This window comes from Lagopus leucura, unplaced genomic scaffold (genome assembly GCF_019238085.1).
Source record: "Lagopus leucura isolate 7727_CA_CO unplaced genomic scaffold, USGS_WTPT01 Super-Scaffold_100009, whole genome shotgun sequence".
Lineage (NCBI taxonomy): Eukaryota > Metazoa > Chordata > Aves > Galliformes > Phasianidae > Lagopus > Lagopus leucura.
In genome coordinates, this window is record NW_024962266.1 from 3503316 (window position 1) to 3525097 (window position 21782).

The 21782-nt window shown below is 51.7% G+C and overlaps 1 protein-coding gene across 1 annotated transcript in view; it reads right to left on the reverse strand.

The window, feature by feature from the left end:
* The window catches only part of ASTN1 (astrotactin 1), a 38611-nt gene that overhangs the window by 1242 nt on the left and 15587 nt on the right, over window positions 1–21782 (reverse strand). The window contains exons 3-22 of the mRNA XM_042873576.1: window positions 19678–20071; window positions 19003–19149; window positions 18759–18866; window positions 18503–18652; window positions 17666–17833; window positions 17516–17600; window positions 11864–11938; window positions 11181–11318; window positions 10860–11010; window positions 10541–10707; window positions 10254–10448; window positions 9846–9973; window positions 8118–8222; window positions 7764–7952; window positions 5763–6031; window positions 5346–5479; window positions 5031–5182; window positions 4599–4734; window positions 4415–4515; window positions 3502–3685 (exon numbers count right to left, since the gene is read on the reverse strand). Of these exons, the coding sequence (XP_042729510.1) occupies window positions 3502–3685; window positions 4415–4515; window positions 4599–4734; window positions 5031–5182; window positions 5346–5479; window positions 5763–6031; window positions 7764–7952; window positions 8118–8222; window positions 9846–9973; window positions 10254–10448; window positions 10541–10707; window positions 10860–11010; window positions 11181–11318; window positions 11864–11938; window positions 17516–17600; window positions 17666–17833; window positions 18503–18652; window positions 18759–18866; window positions 19003–19149; window positions 19678–20071 (3176 nt within the window). The remainder of the gene's footprint in view (window positions 1–3501; window positions 3686–4414; window positions 4516–4598; window positions 4735–5030; window positions 5183–5345; window positions 5480–5762; window positions 6032–7763; window positions 7953–8117; window positions 8223–9845; window positions 9974–10253; window positions 10449–10540; window positions 10708–10859; window positions 11011–11180; window positions 11319–11863; window positions 11939–17515; window positions 17601–17665; window positions 17834–18502; window positions 18653–18758; window positions 18867–19002; window positions 19150–19677; window positions 20072–21782) is intronic.

Here is a 21782-nt window from a genome sequence, read left to right on the forward strand (position 1 = left end):
AGGGGAAAAAAAGCATTCACAATTTCATGCTTGTTATCTGTATTAATTTGGCTTGTGGGGGTCTGTTATGAGCCCCACAAGATGCGGTATCATAAAACGTAAGTACAATCAATGACACTCCTGATACATGACTTACAATGTTCATAATAATGGTTTAGGAAATGCGTCTCACAGGACAGCATGCTAGCTAGGACTATATTGAGGCATACAACGTAAGTTCAATTCCAAAAAGCTCTGAAAGAAAATGGGATGTGGTGGCACCTCCCTCCCCCTCCACTTTTTTGGAATGCACATTTTGCATCTGCCAGTTGCAGAGAGCAAAACAAGCAGTAGCATTTGGTAAAGAGCCATCAGGCAACCCACGCTGTCTGTGCAGCCCAGCTAAAAAGCCAGGAGACAAGGTCAGGTGGTGGAAAGAGAGGGGAGGAATCCATGTGCAACAGAAGAAAGACATGCAGCACCCTTAGGGCAACACAGCTTTGGGGTGGGATTATCCTGGTAATGGGAAGTGCTGAATGTCCAACCTCTTGTGTTGGAAGAAGCAGTGGAGGAAGCCAAATATGAGCTAAACTATTTTCTCTTCTTTTCATGGTTTTCTTCTAGAAACTGCACTTCTAACACTCTTATCAAGAACAACATTTTGTCCAGATAAAAAACATTATGTTCATCTTAAACTTGTCTAGCACTTCCAGCAATCTCCAGGGAATCTGGCAAATGTGTAGGTAATGGATCTAAATAAAGTGTCTTGCAGGCAAGTATTACATGTGCCTGGAAACCCAGACGAAAATGGAAGCGATCCAAGGGCTGGAAGGAGTTTTCCAGCCAGCCTTAAGGTCAGTTGATGGGGTCAGGATAGAAGACATTCCATCGGTAGCTGTAACAGCATCCACACAGCATGGGGCAGGTCGCAGACACACAAATCATGATAGCAGGGTGAAAATAACCCTCTTTGTCACATTTTTGCTTGGATAAGCAAGAGTTGCTTGTAGAGCATACAGCTGTGTTGGTGCTGGCTTGACAGCTCAAGGGTACATGCAGGGAACATAGAAATAGCCACAGCCACACCATACTTCCAGCCAGGGCAGAGCCACTTGGAAGAAGATGATGACCCTTCAGGCTGGGCTGGAGGGCAGCCTGAACTGGTGGAGGGCAACCAGCCCATGGCAGGGGTTGGAGCTCCATGATCCTTAAGGTCTCTTCCAACCTAAGCCAGTCTATGATCGATTTTATGAGCCCAGGCCCAGCCAAAGCTAACACTGGCTTTCCTGTAGCTGAAACCCTCCAGAGGTCCAGCCTGAAAAAGGGGTATGAGCGTTCCCCAAGCAGGCAGAGCCAGAAGACGGCACGACAGCATGGAGGTGGAAGAACATTGCAGAGCCAATCTCATGGGTTCAGATCCATGGCTTCAAAGGAGCATCGGCAGCATTCAAACAAACACTCTCTGCTGGCTAAATAACATCATCTGCAAGTGATTTGTCCTGTCACCACCAATCTGGCTGCTTTGCCCTTGCAGACAATCAAACAGGAGGCCTGCTTTCCAAGATTTGTCATCACCAGATCTGACTGCAGCTGCCTAAACGTCTTTCCAAGCAGGGCGAACTGCAAACAATTCATCAGCAGCTCATGTCATCCCATCCTGAGCATTTCCAGAGGGTGGAATTCACCCTTTGACATATAGGTTCATGCAGCAAATGATAATATTCAGATAATCCAGTGGCATTTCTTGTCATCCCATGCCAACCTCACTGCCACATGGGGCTGGAAGATGAGGCTTCCACCCCGTGCTGGGGTTCATTCGTTTCCTCACTGATGGCAATACTTGTGGCTACGTGACAAATCCAGATTCCCAAACTAAGGAATTTGATGCACTCATCACAAAAAAACCCACCACAACAGATGTCATGGTACATGCAAACTGGGGATAGATTTTACACATGGCAGTGAGGACAGAGTTGCACCACCACAGCTGGGCTCAAAACAAAGGTGAGACATGAATCCAAGCCTGGTGGTCTCACAGTGCTGTGGGAATGAGGTGCTGGTGGAAACCTTAGCAAAGCTGAACTAGGAGAGGTGCCTAAGAGACCTTGCATGCAAGAGAACAATCAGATATTTATTGAATTTTTCTGACTCCCCTTAGGGAGAAATTATGAACCTTGATTTTATGAGGTTCAACAAACACAAGTGCAAGGTCTTGCACTGAGTCATGGCAATCCCCAAAACCAAGCTGGGGGATTTAAGGATGGAGCACAGCTGTGCTGAAAAGAACATGGGGGTACTGGTGAATGGCAGCTGGACATGAGCCAGCAATGTGTCCACAAAGCTCAGAAAGCCACCCAGATCCTGGGCTGCACCAAAAGCAGCGTGGCAAGCAGGGTGAAGGAAGTGATCCTGCCCATCTGCTCTGTGCTGGTGAGGCCTCACCTGGAGTGCTGCGTGCACATGTGAAGCCCTCAGTACAGAAATGATGTGGACCTATTGGAGCTCGTTCAGAAGAGGGCCACAAAAATGACCCAACGGATGGAACACCTCCCCTTTGAGGACAGGCTGAGAGCTAAGGCTGTGCAGTATGGGGAGGAGAAAGCTTCAGGGAGACCTGAGAGCAGCTTGTCAGTATCTAAAGGAGGGCTGTAAGAAAGGAGGAGACAGATTCTTTAGCAGAGTCCGTAGTGACAGGACAAGGGAAGTGGTTTCAAACTGAAAGAGGGATGATTTAGGCTATAAGGAAGAATTATTTTTATAGTAAGAGCAGTGAGGCAGTGGCACAGGCTGCCCAGAAAGGTGGTGGTGCCCCATCCCTGCAGACAGCCAAGGTCAGGCTGGGTGGACTCTGAGCACTGAAGGAGCCGTGGGTGTCCCTGCTCAGTGCGGAGACTGGGACCAGATGGCCTTTTAGAGTCCCTTCCAACTCAAAAGATTCTGTGATTCTATGTGGAGGAAAGGGGATCTCTGATCCTCTGCTAGAAATCTATAAGTGGTGATCTGGAGAAGCAGGGCTGGAAAACAGCAATACAGCAGAAAGAAGAGCTGTCCAGAGGAGGGCACTCAGAGGACTGTGCATTTTGTAGATAGGAACTGTTGCTGATGTACATTTGAAGTAATCCTGACTACTAGCCAGACTCAAGAGTCCAGTTCTTTGGAGGCCAGATGCTACAAAACATCACTGCATCCCACATAACTTCACAGCCCAACTTGCTAAGCTTTCTGGAAAAACCCATATTACTAGGAAATTGCTCAAAGACAAGATGCTGGAGGAGATGGGAACATTTGTTTGACTCCACAGGCAGGGAGTGGGAGGGCATCTCTACACCCTGGAGCTGGATGGGCCAGAGCCACCTGAAGCAGCGCTGGTGGAGCTTAGTATGAAGGGACTAGGCCACCTGGTAGGGTGGCAGAGTATGATGGGCTGACTGATTTTCCACCACCTAGTCCTACTACATTTATGACCTTCAAGGGAGATGGCCAAATCCTAAACCTACACACAGGACTGCTTTCTGAGCCTACCTGGGTCCCAGCTCGTCCTCACAGCGCCAGGTGAACTCCCCAAAGCTCTCGTAGTGCTGGTTGTAGTGGTAAAGAACACGGTGCAGGCTGGGGGAGCCAAGGTCCAGCAGGGTGTTGTAGGCTGTTTGCTGCTCCTTGCCACTGGTATAGCCATTGAAGAGGTTGTAGATCTTGTCTGCAATTTCTGGGCAGAAGAACAAGGGGTATTCAGTGGGGTGCAAAGAACAAAGTCCACCAGGATAATGCTCAGCTCTAGCGAAGCCAAGAGACAAATCCTCTGTGGCATTTACTGGAGCCAAGATTTGTCCCCTGGGGTATGATTAATGTCATATCAAGGCAGTGGAGGAACAACAGAGTAGATGTCATTCCCCAGGCTCAGCTGGACTAATCAATCCAGTTTAGGTTCTCATAGTTTGACCCAATTAGGAAGAGAAATGGTTGGTGACATCAGGTACTGTTAGTAAAATGCCATTTATCTAGAAGAAAGAACACAACTGGGATTTCTTCAGACACCACTTATGCTATCAGCTCCTTTCTCAGCAGGTCAAGCAAGATTTTCCTCAGCTATTTCTCCACCCATTCTCAACATGTCTTGAGTTCCTTCCCCTTCATCCATCTTCTCAGCCGCACAGAGTGCATCTGTGTTTGTCTGGGGTGAAGGAGGCATCGCAGCCAGGACAGGAGATACGTGCAGAGACATAACAGTCAGGAGAGCTCCTGTCACTGGTCCCAAGCATCACCCTGTGGACGCTCAATCCTATGCCCAGGCACAGGATACATATGTACCCTATGCATAGCTTTTCCAACCCACATCCAAATCCCCACCAAGTCTCCATGCCCATGAACAATGAGGCTGCTTTCCAATTGTGTAGGCACACATGAAGCCTCGGGTCAGCACAGGTCAGTGGCTCACCTTGAGCTTTGACATCATCCACCACAGGGCAGGGCGTCTTGACCGTCACATCACTGGACCTGGAGCGTCTCCCCGTGTTATCGACTCCCCAGAGGGTGAACCTGGCCAGAAGGACAGCAGTGAAGCTGCAGGTCCTGGGCCCTCACATGAAGTGAGGGAGGCTCACATGGAGGAGGTGACTCACATGTAGATGGTGTCGGGCTCCAGGCAGCGGATGATGAGGGAGATGGTGGAGGAGAGCCTGTCAGGCACCTGGGCTGGCATGGCGCAGGGGGACTTGGCACCAGAGATGATGTCATCCACAAAGCTCAGCACCGTCTCTAGGGGGAGCAAAGAGGACATGCCACAGATGATGACACTGGCGTCCCCAGGGCTATGCCCACCACCAAGCTGCAAAGGCAGAGCAAAGCTCACACATGAGTTTGGTGTGGAGACAAACCCACTGCTTTTCCCTGCCATCTGTGGGCCCCCTGCAAGGCTCACTGTCATGGCAAGGAGGGAGGGGCTACTTTCCTATGGGATAAGGAATACTTTGCAGCACCCCCTTGCAAACAGGGAGCTAGAGATTGTCCTCCAACATCTCCATCCCACCCTCCCTGCAGTGAGACCCACTCACCAGTCTCCACCTTGGAGTGGTCCATCCTGTCGGTCACTTTCTCCTGGCGGAGGAGGTAGTCGACGATCTGCACCCCGATGGGGGGCTCCGAGTGCCCCCACTCCAGCACTACCAGCGTGCTGCTGGGTTCATGCACAGTGGAGAGCCGCAGGCTGGAGAGCAATGCTTGCTGGTGAGCACCTTGAGAGGGCAAGGTCCACTGCCCCACAAACCTGCCCCACAAAGCCACCCTAGCCCCACCACCCCCTATCACCACCCCATTGGCCATCGCCACCTCCTAGACCGACCATATTACGAGGCCAGACAGAGACCTACATGGGGTGTGGGAGAGGTGCACAGGTGGGCAGTCCATCAGCCCCAAAGGCACTTGAGTCGCAGCGACACCAGTCCTCAATGACATCCCCGCTGCCTGAGCACCACAGTGAGCTCATGGTGGCTTCCTGCAAGAGCTGGGAGTGAGGAGAAGCGGGTAAGTTCAGTCTGGCATCCCACCATCAGAGCACGCACTTACAGTGGCAATAGGCTGATGGTTGGACTGGATGATCTCAGAATCACTAAGATTGGAAGAGATCACTATGATTCACCTGTTCCCTGCTGGGTGACACTGAAATGGTTCAGCATGGTCCATCCACCCTGGGGATGGGGTCAGCAAGAGCTGCCAAAACTTGATGTGATGCAAGCTGCCTACAAAGAGCTTTGTAATGCCATCCCACCACTCCCCAAGCTTCTCACCCGCTGCGTCTGGTTGTTGGTGACCAGCTCGTAGATGGGGGCTGCTTTGGTGACCTCAAGCAGAATGGGCTCTGCTGGTGCATCAGGGCTGGAGGTGACGTGGCAGAGGGGACAGGATGAGGGGCAGCGCCCGCGGCTCTGGCACTCCATCCGCACGCCTGCTGCCATGCGCTTGGTGCCTGACTCAGAGAGGCTGGCGATGTACTCAGGAAAGGTGAGCACTTTGGGGTCCCGCTCACGCTCCTCTGACTCATCTGATGGAGAATTGCCTGGGGGAGGGGAGAAAAGAGAATTGCCATGAAGAGGGAGGCAGGGATGGTCTCCATACCATTGCCAAGGGGATGCTCCTAGGAGAGAGAGCGCCCAGACCCACCCCTCCCCCCTGTAGGGATGAAATGCCCTCTGGTTTTGAGAGCAGAAATCAAGACTGGAAAGTGCACCCTGGCATCATCTGTGCCTTAGTTTTCCCAGCTCTTTGCCTGGCTGGTGATGGGCCAACCCTTGCACTGGGTCCCCACGAGAGGGAGCCTCGTTCTTACAGCTGGAGGCTCATGAAGGACCCATTTAGTCCCTCCCTCTAAATCAGCTTCATTTCTAATTTCTTTTCTCTGCTCCCGTGGTTCCCAAAAAGCCTCTGTCAAGGCCAGCAGCCCCCACTCACAGAGGCACAGGGAGCACATCCCTTTTAGCAGCTGCTTCATGCCTGCCTCCTTGCATTTGTCCCCAAGAATTAGGTGATTCTTAAGAGGATAGCAACGATGACGACAAGGCAATAGGGTGGGAAGAACCAAAGGAGGCTGAGGGCATTGCCTGCTGCGGCTGTGGGACACTGCTGGCAGCACATCCACAGCTCTGTGGGAAGAACTTCCTATGGAAGGGTCTGCCAAGCCAATCCCTGAGACCCCTGAGAGGAAAACAGGGCTGTTAAACAAAGCCCTGGATGCAGGAGCACTGCTCAGCCACCCCAGCGAGTTGGAATTGGATCACTTTGGGCTGGCTGTGAATTGCAGCTTCACAGGCACAGAGGGAAAGCAGAGGAGCCAGAGAATGAGATGTCTCTTGCAATTTCTCAGTCAATATCCAGCTCCTGACGTTTGCAAACAAAAAGCAAAGGAGGGAAAGTGGCAGGTGCCAGAGCAAAACCAAAATGTGATGTTGTGGGTGGAAAGAGACTGCCAGACCTGAAAAGCCTCCAAGCAGGAAAATCAAAGAGGAGGAAATTGCAGGAGGGAAAAAAAAAAAAAAAAAATACCCCAAACAACAAGTACTCGCAATCAAAAGATGCTACATCTGGATCCAGCCCTCAGCAAAGCAGCAGTGGGGCTGGACACAGGTGGGCTTGGGAAGAAGCCCAGGCTCCAGGAGCCTGTAGCATCCATTCTCAGAAATGAGTGTTTTACACCCAAGTGGTCCCCAGTGCCCCAGATTTCCAGTTCTCTCCTTGCCTGTGCTGGTTCTAAAGCAGGCTGCAGATGCTTGCTCCTCTATAGCAAAAGCAGAGCTGTGTTGGTGTCCCCCAGCCCCCCACCCAGTTTTCCAGAACCTGGTGACCAGTACAGCACTGGTGTGCAGACAAAAAAAAGTGAAAGTAAAGTGCTGACAACCCAAGAGAGGAGCACACATCAGCAGGAGGAAAGTCTGGCCCCAGGATGCGAGTGGAAAAGAGCAGATACGGAGGAGACAAAGGAAAGGAAGGAACAGGATTAAAGGCAAATAGCAGCTAAGTCCAGAATCAGACAGGACAGCTTGGTGGGATTAGCGCCTTCGTCTTTCATCTCCCCAGGGATGTGGGTATTTATTTTCCTTGCTGGCCGGGTCTGATGCTGGCTGCAGTCCATGAAGTCCTTGGACCAGCTTCAGTAAGTGGGAGCCGGGTGGAAATAGGAAAATGAGGTGGGACGCAGCTTTTGCAAAGACTGGGCACTGTGCCTGCTGTGCCAATGGCAAACCCAGCTCCTGCTCAGCCAGGGGTGGCTACGGGAATAGTCCTGGGGCTCCTACCTTTACTGATGTCCTCATACTCCAACCAGAGCTGCCGCTGGACCTGCCTGTTGGGGTACCAGATGGAGCAAGACTCCTCAAAGCCATACACGGCCTCTTGGATGTAGTGGTTGCCAAACTGGTCCAGCAGTGCCACAAAGTCCCTGCGGGAGGTGGCCCCATCCAGAGAGTGCAGTGCATTGCTGAAGGCTGGGGAGAAAACATGAGGGGATGCTCAAACCTCTGCAGATGCTCAAATCCCTGGGGATGCTCAGCCCTTGGATCCTCTACACATGCGATGTGTACCCAGCACCCCAGCAGCCACCACCCTGCATGTGATGCATCCATTACTGCCTCTTCTCCCCACATGCTTACACTGGGAGATGGTCAGCTGGTTGAGCCGGACGTGGTACATGACAGACTGCACCTTCCAGTGCTGTAGCAGAGGGTATCCTGACACCTCACTGAAGTTCACCATCCCTGCCAAGAGAGAACATGACGCTTGGACATGGGATAACCACAGCAGCCACAGCACCTTGCACCATGACCAGGGTGAGATGACAAAAGGGGAAGGGCCAGCACAAATCATATCTCCACCATCAGCTGTTCCACATGCATTAACACTGCAACATAGAAGGAAAACCCATGGGCTCACTTCATCCTGCTGGCCAGAAAATACAGCAGAAGATAATGAGCCTCCTCCCACATCCCTCCTGCCTCCCCAGACATGCCCAGGTGTGCTAATTGCTTTGTTAATGAGAGCTGCACTTTTGAAATGAGCTGTTAGCAGGCCTAGTCACTATCACACCATGGTTGTGGCCAGCCCAGAGGCTCTGGGGACTGAGCTGGACACGTGTGCACAGGGAAACCACCTTCCTATGTCCTTTGGGGCATCATGGCAATGCTGGGGTTAGGCAAGACCTGAAACCTTTTGGAAATGGCCAGGATGAGAGTTGGGGTGGTCAACCCAGAGACAGACCCCACTCCTGAGAGCAGAGTGACTAAGAAGCCACCAAGCCTGCAACAACACCCCAGAAAACAAACTGAGGGTTTTGGTGGCCTTTATTTTGGTGGCCAGAGCATCCCGCAGCGTGCTGCAGAGGGATGCTGGGACTCAGCCATCTCCTCCCCAGCGGTGCCACAGCCACACATCCCACGTAGCAAACCTCTGCTCAGCAGGGAAGCAGTGAGTCCTGCTGCTAAACAGCCCCACAGCAGGAGTTCAGGAGGAAAACAATGTGCATTCACCCTCCTCAGCAAGAAAGGGAGGCAGAGGATAAGGAGGATGAGGTCCTCTGCCTTGCAGTGCTTCTTCCTTCAGTGCTGGCTGCTACAAACAGCTTCAAAGCATTGCTCTTCCCTGCAAAGTGTTTATGCAAAAACAGCCCTTCCTTACTCAGCAGCTCTGCCTCTTGTGTATTCACAGCGATGCCCAGATCTGCCTACTGACAGCACAGATTTCACTTCTTTTCCATTTTTTTTTCCCCACCTTCTTAATCAGCCACAAAGAGCCAGCAGAGCAGTGGGAAATGAATAGGATAATTTGCTGGCTTCTGCCTCTTTGGAATTATTGCCACTGAATTCCCCAGTCCCTTCACGATGCTGCGGCTGTGGTGGCATCACCTTAAGTCACATCTTTGATATCCTATGGGCATTGCCAAACAGAGCTAGGACCCCACCTCAGTCCTCATGGCCCATAACACACCAACAGGACAAACCAAAACGTATTTGTGGTTTTGAATACCTCTTTACACCAGTGACTCTGATTTGGAAACCTATCAAACTGTCAAAACTATTTGGAAAACATTTCTGCTTGGAATAAAAAAAAGCCTTTTCGCAAATTCCCCAACTATCTGATGGACAATTGAGCTTTTACACCACACAATTAATTTGCAGCCTTTCCCTTGCAAATGGACAAGCTGGCAGAAGGCAGTGATGTTATAGGCTCCCCTTATTTGCTGTTGGCTGAAAGAGATATGGGAAATGCATCGCCTTCCCTTACAGCTGCTGATGCAGGTGGGCACTGGGTGCTGAAGCCAGGCTAAATGCATCTCATCTTTCAGCATCCCCCAAGAGGATGAGGGTACGGTTGAGCTCACTCACCAGTGAGGAATTCGGGGTCAGGTGTGGGGTCTGAGAGCTCCTCTTGGCACTGGTTTTCCAGGGGCACGGTGGCCACCACCAGTCCATCTGGCAACTGCTGCTCCAGGCCCCTGGCAAAGTTGTTCTGTCTGGAAGTACAGTGGGGAGAGGAGAACAGGGCAGGGAACAAGGGCCAGTGATCCATCCCTAAAACTCTACCAAGCACCATGCTCTTCCTCTGGTCATGACTTATGAAGGCCATTGTGGCTCTTGGTGGCCATCTTCAGATGAGCCCTTACCTGCAACCCATCCACCTCCTGCAAAGCTTGGCTAAATGTGGTTGGATCAGGGTCTTGGAGACCCAAGGGTTGCAGAGAGGATGGGAAAGGCTGACCCTACTGTTGGTCATCTCTCCACATCTCCACTCACCTAAACGTTCCTTTGAGCACTTGCCCTGGGGCCACCTCCTTGGAGTGGTTGTTGTAGCCATAGAAGACCTCCCCAAAGAGCGTCTGGTTCATGGGCAGCTCACGGGGCTCACCACAGTCCACACCATCAGGGCACGACTCTGAGATGAGCTGGCATGATCGCCCATCTGTACCCAGCTTGTAGTCCTCAATGCACCTGAGAAGCCAGCAGCAGGGCGCACCATCAGCTGCAGCCCCTCCAGTGGGGATCAAGGCCACCCCAGCATGGAATGATGATGGGGTACTCACCCACAGAACATGAGGATGTTGTAGAGCAGAGGGTCGTCGGGCAGAGGCACCATCTGCTGCAGGCACAGCTGCTCACAGCCCCCATTGAAGCCATCAGAGCAATCAACACCAACATGGCGGTCATAGCAACCCGTGCCATCCTTCATTGGGCTCAGGCCCGTCGGGCACTGGCAAAGGGAAAAGAGAGAGGTGAGATGAGGGTGGTGCTCTCAGAGGCCCCTTCATCAGAAAATAACGTTAGGGAAATATGAAAAGGTCACATCTTGCACCAAAACCAGCTCATACTGCAACAAATATTCATCCCAAGCTGGCCACGCACCACACAGCCCGTTGAGTCCAACTTGCGATCTGCGATGCAGCGGAAGTTCTTGCTGCAGCCCCCGTTGTCCCTGGAGCAGTCACGGACAGGACCAAAGGAGTCAAGAAGAACCTCCAGGCTGTCGAAGGAGGAGGAAGTCATCAGCTCTTCCCTGTAGGGAGTAGGAGGTGTTTCACCACTCTGTTTGGTGCCAACAAGGTGTACCCAGCTCTCACCAGCCCCTATGTCCTTTGGGGTGCCCCTTTGCTCCATGGGCACACCACCAGAATATTTGCTAGAGAAACTATTAAACAGCCTTGCCTTCACCTTGCTCACACCTACCTGACCTCCACAGCGTCCTCCATCACTGTCATGTCGGTCTTGCACTTAGCTGAGGGGTTGATGGCCAACTCAGCCGGAGGGATGACAAAGCTCTTGCTCAGTGGCAGCCACATGCCTTCCCCCAGTGTGTAGGTGAACCTGTCAAGAGAGTGAGCACGTGGGGGAAACTCCAAACCCCATCAATGCAGGGATATCATGCCAGGGCTGAGCAGGGAGTGCTGTTGCTGAAACACAGCCCTCAAACCTCTTCCCTCCCTACAAAAGGAGCTAGGTTGGTCCCAAATCTATCCCCAGCTGGATACAGGCTTCTCGAGCACCTATCTGCCAGGAGCATGCTGCTGGGGAGCGTAGGGAGCAGGAAGGATAACGAGAGATTATTCATGTATTTATTCCTCCTCTCCAAGGTGTCCATGGCTGCCGCAGCTCCAGGGCTAGCAGGGGGAGGCAGCAGAGGCAGGTGCTCTGTGAGATGCGTCAAGAAGGGACAAGTCTTCCAAATGCACCCAAATGACCCCAAAAAGCAGCAGTAGGATCTTTCCAGCTCGTATGCCCTCTAGGTGGTGGTACAGGGCACTAAGGTCAGCCAAGACATGGGGGACCACATGCTGCACCTTCCCCAGAACTAGCACCAGTAACTGAAGGGGAAACCCAAGGATTGGTGTTGAAGCTGAAGGCAGACTTACCGAAAAATCTTATCTGATGGCTGCTCACCCAGCACCAAGTCGAAGCCACGCTGAAATATGGTGTATGGCCAGGGCCTGGAAGAGAAACACAGGAGCATCATGCCAGCATCCCAAAATGCCTCCCCAGATTTGCACTGCAGCAAGTACCTGTGATGCACACACAAGGTGGTAAAATAGTTCCACGATTTTGGGAGAGCGGGGGATCTTTAGAATTTGGGTGTTCCTACACAGCTGGTGCATCCAGTGAACAGCATATCTCATCCTTTATTTTGGGGTACTGTAGGCTCCAGTCCCCCCCTTTCCCACTGCTGCAGCATCCCTGAGCCTCACAGCCCTGCACCCTCAGGCACCACCCACCTATTCCCATCATGGGAATGTCAGCACATGTCTAGGGACAGCTGCACCCATGGCCAGGATGCTTTGGGATGTGCAGCCCACACAGCATGGCCCCATTTGATGTGTATCCTTTGCAGAGTGTCTTCTATAGAGCATTCTTCGCAGAGCATTTCTTGCACAGGGTCATTTGCAGAGAGTCTAGCAAGTTGAAGACCAGCAATAAAATAAAAAGGAGTCCAGAGGAGTAACAGCCAGATCCAACCGAATCTCATTTGTAGAATGAGCTCAGAACTGGAGATTTTTCCATCCTGTCACCTTTAAAACATCCGCTGAGGGCACACATCCGCACGAGCAGCATGGCAAACACCTGGTGAGCCTGGGGATTTTCTCTGAAGGCAATTACAGCTCTCCTGCACAAGCACTTCAATTCCTAATCTGAAGTTATTTCAGCAAGGACACAAAAAAATCCTGATTGCGGGATTAGAGCACTGCTCATTTCCTGCCTGGGACACAATGGCACTGCTGTGACCAGGCACAGGATTACATCCAGCAGCAGAGCTCAATGCCCTGGATAAGGTCTGTGTGGATGGGAAGCAGTGCTCTCTTTGCACCTTGCCAGATCCTTGAATGCTGCCCACAGCAGCATCCCACACTGTCACAGATGGGCTTTATTCTCTCTTACCCACAGTGCACTGGGCTGGGAACAAAAGCAGAGGCAAGGTATTGTTCCTCATCAGCTTGGCTAGACAAATGGTCATGAAGAGCCGTGCTGCACTTCCAGTGGTTCTCAGCCCACAGTAGTGATGCAGAGGCAGGGTGGCCAGCCCAGGGATGCAAGAGCACAGTGCCATGTAGGTTAGATACATGGAAATCAGCACAAGGCCATTCAATAGCCCCTCAAGGGCACAATTTCCAACGATGCCTAAAAGTCAGGCAGTGATGGCTTTAAGCCAGAGCACTCCACCCAACGCATCTCTCCAGGAGCTCCATGTTGATTCTTCCTCTCATGAAGCTGAAAGTTCCCTCCTTGCTGCCTTGTTACTCCTGCTGCTAAAGATGAGGACACATCCTTCCCATCACTGTCTCTTCCTCTGCGTGGTTTTGCTACTGTTTCATTCCATCTTCCTTCTCCTATGCATCACTGGCAGGCTCCTTGCTGCTCTGCTTGCAGGTGCTTGCGTTGCACGGTCTTCAGAGCTCACAAAGTGAACAGAGATAGATTAGAAGCAGTACTGTGTCTGATCAGATTGGGTTAAACAGGCCAGAAAGGACAGCTCTTGGCTCCTTTGGCAAGCCTTGGCAAGCAGGTAGGCATCTGAATCAACAAAATGGGGTTCACTGGGCACAAGACCCAGCAAGCTCATCCAAGAGCATCAGTAAGTTCCTATAGACAAGCTCTACAATGGATCCCCAGCATGGGCATCTTTGCAAGATACATGGTGCTGAGCTGGTGGAAGGGAGAAAGGGGCTGAGCAGAAGATGCTGAAAAGGCACTGCACATGAGCATGGCTGCAATGCCACCAATTGGTGGTTAAGCACTGAAAACAGGCAACTTGACATCTGGTCCCTGAGCTGCTGGTGTTTTAGTGACTCCCACCCAGACAGTGGCATGAGATTGCTGTGCTGAACCCCCGCAGCCAAGCACCAGCCGCCGTGGCCACCACAGCCCTTCCCTGGTGGCTTCAAGCCCAGAGAAAACCAGGAACACACCTGCAGCACCCGCACCCCACACAGACCCAAGGGACACAGTCCAGATGTGGGCACAGTTGTGCAGGGCAGGGGGCAGGTGTCAGAGAATCATTAAGGTTGGAAAGACCAATAAATCATCCGGTCCAACCACCAATCCACACTTATGTCTGCTCTAGACCACATCCCTCAGTATGACTTCCATTGAACACCTCCAAGGATGGTGACTCCATTACATCCCTGTGCAGTCTGCTCCCATACCTCACTGCTCTTTCTGAGAAGAATTTTTCCCTAATATCCAACCTGAAATGTGATCCAAGAGATTATCTCCCATCAGCAACGCTCATCCCAGTACTACCACCAGCCCTGTTTCAGCTCTGCCTTGCAAGGGTTTCCCCCAGGCTTCAGCTTCCCACCTCCCTGCCTGCTGCCATCCCTTCCAAGCAGCTCTTTATTAAAAATGCTAATGCTGGCACTTTCTCTCCGGGCTGCTCATAAATCTGCAAGGAGAATGGGGCGGGGAGGAGGAGGCGGAGGGCTGGTTTGGTGAAAGGATCTGAAAGAAAGAGGAGCTTTTTATCTGGCCATCCTTCAGGCTCGCAGAGCTGAGGCACACAGCAGGGGATGGAAAAAGACAGAGGAGAAAAAAAAGATAGGCAGAAAAAGAGTGGGGGAAAAAAAAAAAAAAAAAAAGATGATGAAAAAAAGAGCAAAAAGAGTTTAAGCAGAAAAAGTGCTGTCCTTGTCACTTCCCTGTGTCCCCGGCTGCTCCACTGGATATGTGGGGATGGACGTGACTGGGTGCACAGCTCACAGGGGGAGAGATACCCCCCAAAAAATGGCACTACCTCAGAGGGTCTCAAGCCCTAGCAGAAAGGTGGGAAAGGGATGTATCTGCCCTCACGTAGTTGTCTGAGCCCACCTTGATGCAGTGCCTACCAGGCTGACAGGTCTCAGTGATGAAACTCACAGAGTCATAGAACCATCAAATCATTAAGATGGCAAAGACCACTAAGATCATCTAGTCCAACCATCAGCCCATGCCTGTGACCACTCAGACCATGTCACTCAGTGCCTCAATTATCTTCTTCTTAAAAACCTCCAGGGATGGTGACTCCAACCCCCCCATGCCCCAGATTTCCCTATGCAATAGTGAAGAGCAACAATAGCAGAAAATGGAAAGGCACGTTGACCCCCTTAAATGCAGAAGATCTAAGATCTCATTGTGCTGCCTTGGGTAAGAAGAACACATGGTGATGGGACAGCCATGGGACATCACATAATGAATCCACAGGCTCAAGAAGTATGAATGTGGGCAGGAAACAGCTTGCTAGCTGAAGGCACAATTAGCAATCTGATTTTGGGTAGTCATACCATGCCACAGCCACGGGAATTTGGTTCAAACAAAGTTGGCTGGATTGCTGGAAACCACTTCTCCTACCTGAGAAACGTTAGAAGAAAAGCCAAAAAAGCAGCTAATTAAAAATGCATAGCAGAGCAGAAAAGCAGACTGCTATCAAACAAACAGTGCAAAGCAGATTTGTTTAAAACAGCTGAAGAGCAGCACACAATGCAGGCGATCAAATTTATCTGCTGCACATGATCAAAAAGATCTCATTTTTGAAAAACTAGTGCTGATTTAGGGACCAGATGCGTTCGGTAAGAGATGCACTGGGAAGGTGGGGATCTCAGCATGGTATCCAAAATACATGCAGCACACAAAGCCTCACTGCTGTCACCAAAAAACTTCCAAAGCTCCCTGCTTTTCTGGCCTTCCCATTCAGAAGCAATGGGATCCTATGGGGCCAGACTCAGTGCCTGGATTGGGTCACAATATTGGAGGGGTTAGGAATGTATTAAACAAACACCTGTCAGAAATGACTCAGATGCCATTGGTCCCCTTGGGATGCAGGAGTAGCTGATTTCCAGCATCTCCAGAAAGATACTTGTTACACACCCAGCTTAAACCAAAATGCTTCACATGGCCACACTTTCCAGAAATCCTATCAACAGTGAAAGCTGCAGGCAAGGATGATGGAGTTACTGTTGGTTTCTGCTGCTACTGTTTTCCGAAACTAAAATCTGATGGGCACAAGGCAGAGGCACAAAATGATCCCTTTTTCACATGGCTTGAGAGAGAAGCTCTTGAAGGACAGTGAGGGAAACCCACAGCACTGAAGCACTCTGGGGAGCACAGGGAGGAGCAGGAGAACCATGGATATCTCCAGTATGGTCTAGGGCTGAGGAAGAAAGACAAAGATCTGCTTGTTTTCCGTGCCCCAGAGAGAAAAGAAGGTGTGAGATGCTGTGTATGATTTGTCACAGTATAACTGGTATCTCAGAAGAACCACAGAATGGCTGAGGTGGGAAGGGATCTCCAGAGGCTACCTGAGATGATGCTAAAGACCCCTTTGAATTAAGCAGAGCAAACAACTCCTTGAAGGGCAGGAATGCATTTGTCTTCCCTGTCCTTGGCTTCTCTCCTGCTTGCTACCATCTGCACTTTTTTTTCCCCCCAAAACTCAGCCTTTTCTCCCCTCTCCCTTTAGATGGAGCAGTTCAGCCAGGAAGAAGCTAGAGAAGAGTAAGGTGCATGGAAGCAGTGAGGCTGCAGTCCCACACCCAGCAGCAGCAAAAAGCAGAGCAGAAGGAAGCAAACACACCTACACATGTAATTACATGTGTTTACAAACAGCTTTGATGGATAAAGTCACTTGCCCCTTCACTTTGTGAGCAAGGTATGGGTCTGGCATGCTGTGAGTGGCTGTTGGCTCCTTCCAACCCACCCTGAGACACCCAACATGGACAACCAACCTCATCCCTATATGCCCCTGTCCTCATCACTCAGTGCTGCTCATGGGAAGAAGCAGGGGAAGACATGGGGAGCTGCAGACATCACCACAGGACACTTGTTCTCTGGGGATGAGACTGGGGACCCAACCATGCTGCTCCACATCCCCCATCTATGCATCCCATGAGGATCAAGCTGTCCCCAGCCCGGCTCTGCTCACCCAGAAGGACAGCCACCTCATCTCCATGGCCAGTACAGGGATTAATTGCTAAATGGCTTTAAAATGAAAGAAGGGGAGAGGGGCTGGGGCTGAGCAGCAGGGCCCTGCTCAGAGGGAGGCAGAAGCACAGCAGGAATTCTGAGGCCAGCCTTTGATGGCTTTCTCTTTCTAATGCACTAATGACTTCAGAGAGGGTGTTGGGCACTGTGAGTGAAGGGGAAGAGGCTGGAGGTGCTGGTGCATGCATGCATGCAGATTTTTGATGTCTAGGGTGGATCAGAAGTTTTTCCTTTCACGTTTTCAGGAGCATAAGGATATTGAACAGGCATCTCCTGGTGCAGGATGCAGAAGGAGTGCCCAGAAAGGGAAGAGGAGCAGCTTCAATGCTCTCTGGGGGGTTGTTTACTCTGAAACCTAATGACTTCATCAACGCCATTGTACCTCAGCTCTCATTCTGAACAGCACAACCCTCCTCTCCTGTGGAGTGGCTAAAGAGCCCACACCCCTCTGACCTCAGGGTTCACTGAGCTGATTTTAACTCTTTCACCAAAGGGGATTTCCCACAGCCCTGCCTTGCTGCTGCAGCCCAAACTGGGTGCAGCGCTGCGGGCACACTCACCCCTGGTTGGTCCCCCACTCATTCCGGATGCAGAGATGCTTATGGACAGGGTCTTTCATGTAGCCCTCATAGCAGAGACACTCACCTACAGAAAGAGGGTGCACATCAGGGACAGGGGGCCCTGCAGGACCCCCACCATCCCCCGCTTACCAGTCTCAGGATCACACTGATGCTCGCAGGGGTCAAGGAGGCGGCGGGCACAGAGGTCCAGGGCCCAGGGGCCACTGGAGTTTTGCTGGGAGAAGAGGACGACCTGCGCCGGGTTCAGCCAGTCGCTGGCGTCCAGCTGGCTGCCCTCCAGCAGGATAAAGCGGCTCCCTGCCGCCCGGGGGGCAATCAGCAGCTGTCCCCTCCATCTCGCAACAGCACTCTCCATCCCATCACAGCACCCTCCATCCTGTGAGAGTTCCCTCCATCCCATGATAGTCACCTCCAAACCATCATGGCGCCCCTTCACCCTATGATGGTTCCCTCTGCCCTGTGATTGTTCCCTCCATCCCACAACAGTGTCCTGTTAATCCACAATAGTCTCCTCCATTCCAGTACAGTGCCCTCCATTCCAAGAATCCCAGGCCCCCTCTGCCCCACAATGAACCCCTCTGTCCTACAAACCCACCTCCACCCCAGCCTGTATTCTCTAAACCATGTCAGCCCCCTCCACCCAGTGTCCAAGCCAGCCAAACCCACAATGGCCACTACCCATTCTTTTGTTGTGCTGATGCCATCCATCTCACCCATCCCACATCCACCTCCTGCATCCCACATCCATTTCCTCTACCCTATGACACCCAACTCCATCCTGTGCTTGTCCCACCATGCCATGCCCATTCCCACCAAACCTTGCCCACACTTGTATCCTTCATCCCAGTTTTCCCTCAATCCTGTACCCACTCCACACCTGTTCCCTCCATCAACTCCCCTCTCCTCCATCACAGCTCCCACCCATGGCTGACATAGGTTGGCAACTATAGGACTGTGGTCACTCACCATCAGCAATGAGGTGCTCAGGGACATGGAGGGTGATCTTGACAACAAGGGGGCAGCTCATATGGGAGGAACACACCAGGCTAATGATACAGCTTGTCACACTGATGAGGGTCAGAGTGGTCTTGTTCACAGGGCTGCGGGGGGACCCCACTGCAAAACACAAAAAGTGCATTCCAATCCCAAACCCAACATAAGAGACAAAGTAGAAAACAGGGCAGAGGTGGGGGAAGCTCACTGCCCAACCTCCTGCATTCACCTCGGCTGCGCCTCCGGCTCCGAGAGGGGTCTGTGTAGAAGGTTAGCTGGGGATCAGTGTCTGCCTCTGTCCCCGAGTCCCCTTCGGGGTTCAGAAAGGCTGAGCCAGCTGTGGGTGACACCAAGCATGGTCACAGCCATGGCAGCACCCAAACACATCCCATCCCCACACTGCCACAAAGGGCTGCAGGGTGGGTAGGCACAGAGCAGCACATCCTGCCCCATCCCATCCCATCATTGGTCACCTCGCGCCTTGTTGTTGATGCGCTTGCGTTGGCTGCTGGAGGTGTGGGACAGCAGGGTGGCCTGCTGGTGGTTGGAGTCCACGGGGCTGGTGGCGATGATGTTGTCCTTGTATTTGTTCATCAGGGACAGCTTTGCATTATCACTCCCTGGGCGGGAAGAATTGAAGGCAACATCTTTCAGGGAGAAAGACCAAAAGAAAAGAAAAACAAAAGGGAGGTGAGAAAAAGATTTCCTTGGATCGATCCCCAGCATCCATACAAGATGACTGGGGTTGATGGACCAGCCTGCTCCCAGTGCAGCTCCTCAAAGCCCTAAGGGGACCAGCACATCCACCACGCCTGGTTAAATGTGGAGATTTAACATTCAAGGCACTCCTGCATAGCCAGGTCTGCAAAGAAGGCTCCAGAGAGTTTTAGGAAGCACACTGCACTGTCAACAGATGGGCTTCTGGAGAGTCACTAACATCTCACACGTTCAGAAAAACGTGACAAAATACTCAAGGCAAAATATATATATATATGCAATGATGGGGAGAAGAGAAGATGGATATGGTTTGAGGGACATGGATTTGTGGGCATGGTGGTGATGGGTTGATGGTTGGACTAGATGACCTTAAGGTTGGATGAGACTACTAATGATTCTATGGACCTAGCTCAGCCCCATTGCTGCCCGACCTGGCGTGAGGTCCATGCTTGACTTCTCATTGCAGCCCTGCAGCGAGTCAAGGGTGCGGGTGACCTGGCTGGCAAAGTCCTCACCGCCATTCATACATTCCCGCTGGAGGTGGTGCCGCAAGTCAGTGATGTCATACTCGTAACCATCCAGGATCGGGGTCTCACGGATGCTGAGGGTGCCGCTGGAGTTGTGGCCCTGCACACGGGCATTGCGCAGGCTCTCCCGCCCGTGCCCCCCAATCAGCACCGAGGGGATGTAGTGGATCTCATTGGCAGCTTCGGCACTGGCACTTTTCTGAGGTTGTGGCACACGGCGCCGCTTGCACCACCGCCGCCGGGTGTAGAGGATCATCACCAAGCAGAGGATGGAGAGCAGTAGCGCGATCATCCCTCCCTGTGGGCACAAAGCAGCAGGGTTCAGCAGGGACTGCAGAACAGCCCCGGGAAGCGGGCTGGGAGCAGCCTGACCACACCGACAAGAGCTCCTGGCACTGCAGGGTGAAGCTCGCCTCGAGCAGGGCTGGCTTTGAAGTCGCCACTGAGCCATAAAAAAGCAGCATTTAAAGCAGAGCGTGGTTTGTTTGTGCTCTCCTGCAACGTCTTTGAAAGCAGCAAGCGGGTTTATTATAGGCAAACACTCCTGCAGGCAACTTTTTCTGACCCATTTCCAGCCACTTTCAATGCTGTCACTCTCAATCTCGGTAGATTTTCTCAGGGCATCCTGTGGAAATTTCAGTGCAGATTAAGTGAGATGAAGGCTTGGGACAGCAACTGAAGCAAGGTTTGGGGGATGCAGAATGGAAGAACTCGGTCCCCACAGCAGCCCTGAGTACACCCAGCCCCACCACCTCCCATCATACCCAAGGTCACCCAAGACGTCACCACCGCAGCACGGATGGAGGCGGCGAGATGAAAGCTCCAGCTGGCTCCTTGGTCTGGTCTGCCAGGAATAATAACAACAACAACAATAGTGAAAAAAAGAGCACATGGAGCCAGCTGAGAGCTGCCTGTCCGGCCGTGCCTCCGGTCCCCCTCTTCCTTTTCATGAAATAGGTGTTCTTGATAAAATAAAATAGTAGTCATAATCTGCTCCATTAGGACCAAACATTAAGGAAATTATTGAACGAGGAGCGGGAGATGGAGCTGGGAAAGGAGCCCTAATGGCCATTATGGCTTCGCCCTCTTCCATTCCCAGGATAATGGAGCTGCAGTGTATCCTCACTGCCCACCTCCCAAAATTTCTTTAAAAGCAAAAAGAGAAAGACATAGGAGGAGACGCCAGCAGTGGAGGAGACCAGCAGCCTTGCAGACACATCTCTCCAGGCAGGAACCAAGACAGTAAGTCTGTCACTGTGGATGAACAGTAGTACTGGATTCTCACCTGGGTGTGCTCTCCTGTCTCCTCTCCACGGGAGCACGGAAAACCTTCATCCTTCCCACTGGGACTTGGGCAAAGGACACATGGGGACCCAGAGCTAGGAGGGTTTCCCGCACGTTCCCCACGCAGAGCATTGTCATGATGGATAAAGCCCCTTGCTTACACTACACTCACCAACCAAATGGAATGATAGAAAATCAGCCTTGAAAACTACATGCGACTTTGACCCCAGGCACAAAAGCCAACCTCTGTTTGTCAAGACAAAGGATGCTGCTGGAGCTGAGTGATGGAAAAGCAAGGGAAAGGGAGGACTCAATCTGTACTTATACATTTTGGTGCAAGAATCACAGGCATCCTTTTACCACTTCGATAATAAGACTCATTCCATATGCTCCTGCCTGGATCTGGGTATTCAGCAGTCATCAAAAAACCAGTCCACAGCAGCAGAGTGGACTGAGTGTGGGGCCAGCATCTCCCCAAGGCAATGCTCTCTCTTGGGGAAGGAACCAAAATGAGGAAAAAGACCAAAAGTGGTTTGGGGTTGGCTTTGCTAGTGATTTTTTTTTTTTTTCCTCAAGACTAATCAAGTGCAAATGATGGAGGAGAAGCCTGGCCTCCGGCATCAATCTGGAAGAGCTACGGCCTTCTCATTAGGGTAGGCACCATTAAACAGCCTGTTTGCAGCTGGCAACACATTGTCTCTGGCTAATTATCTCCCAATGGCTCA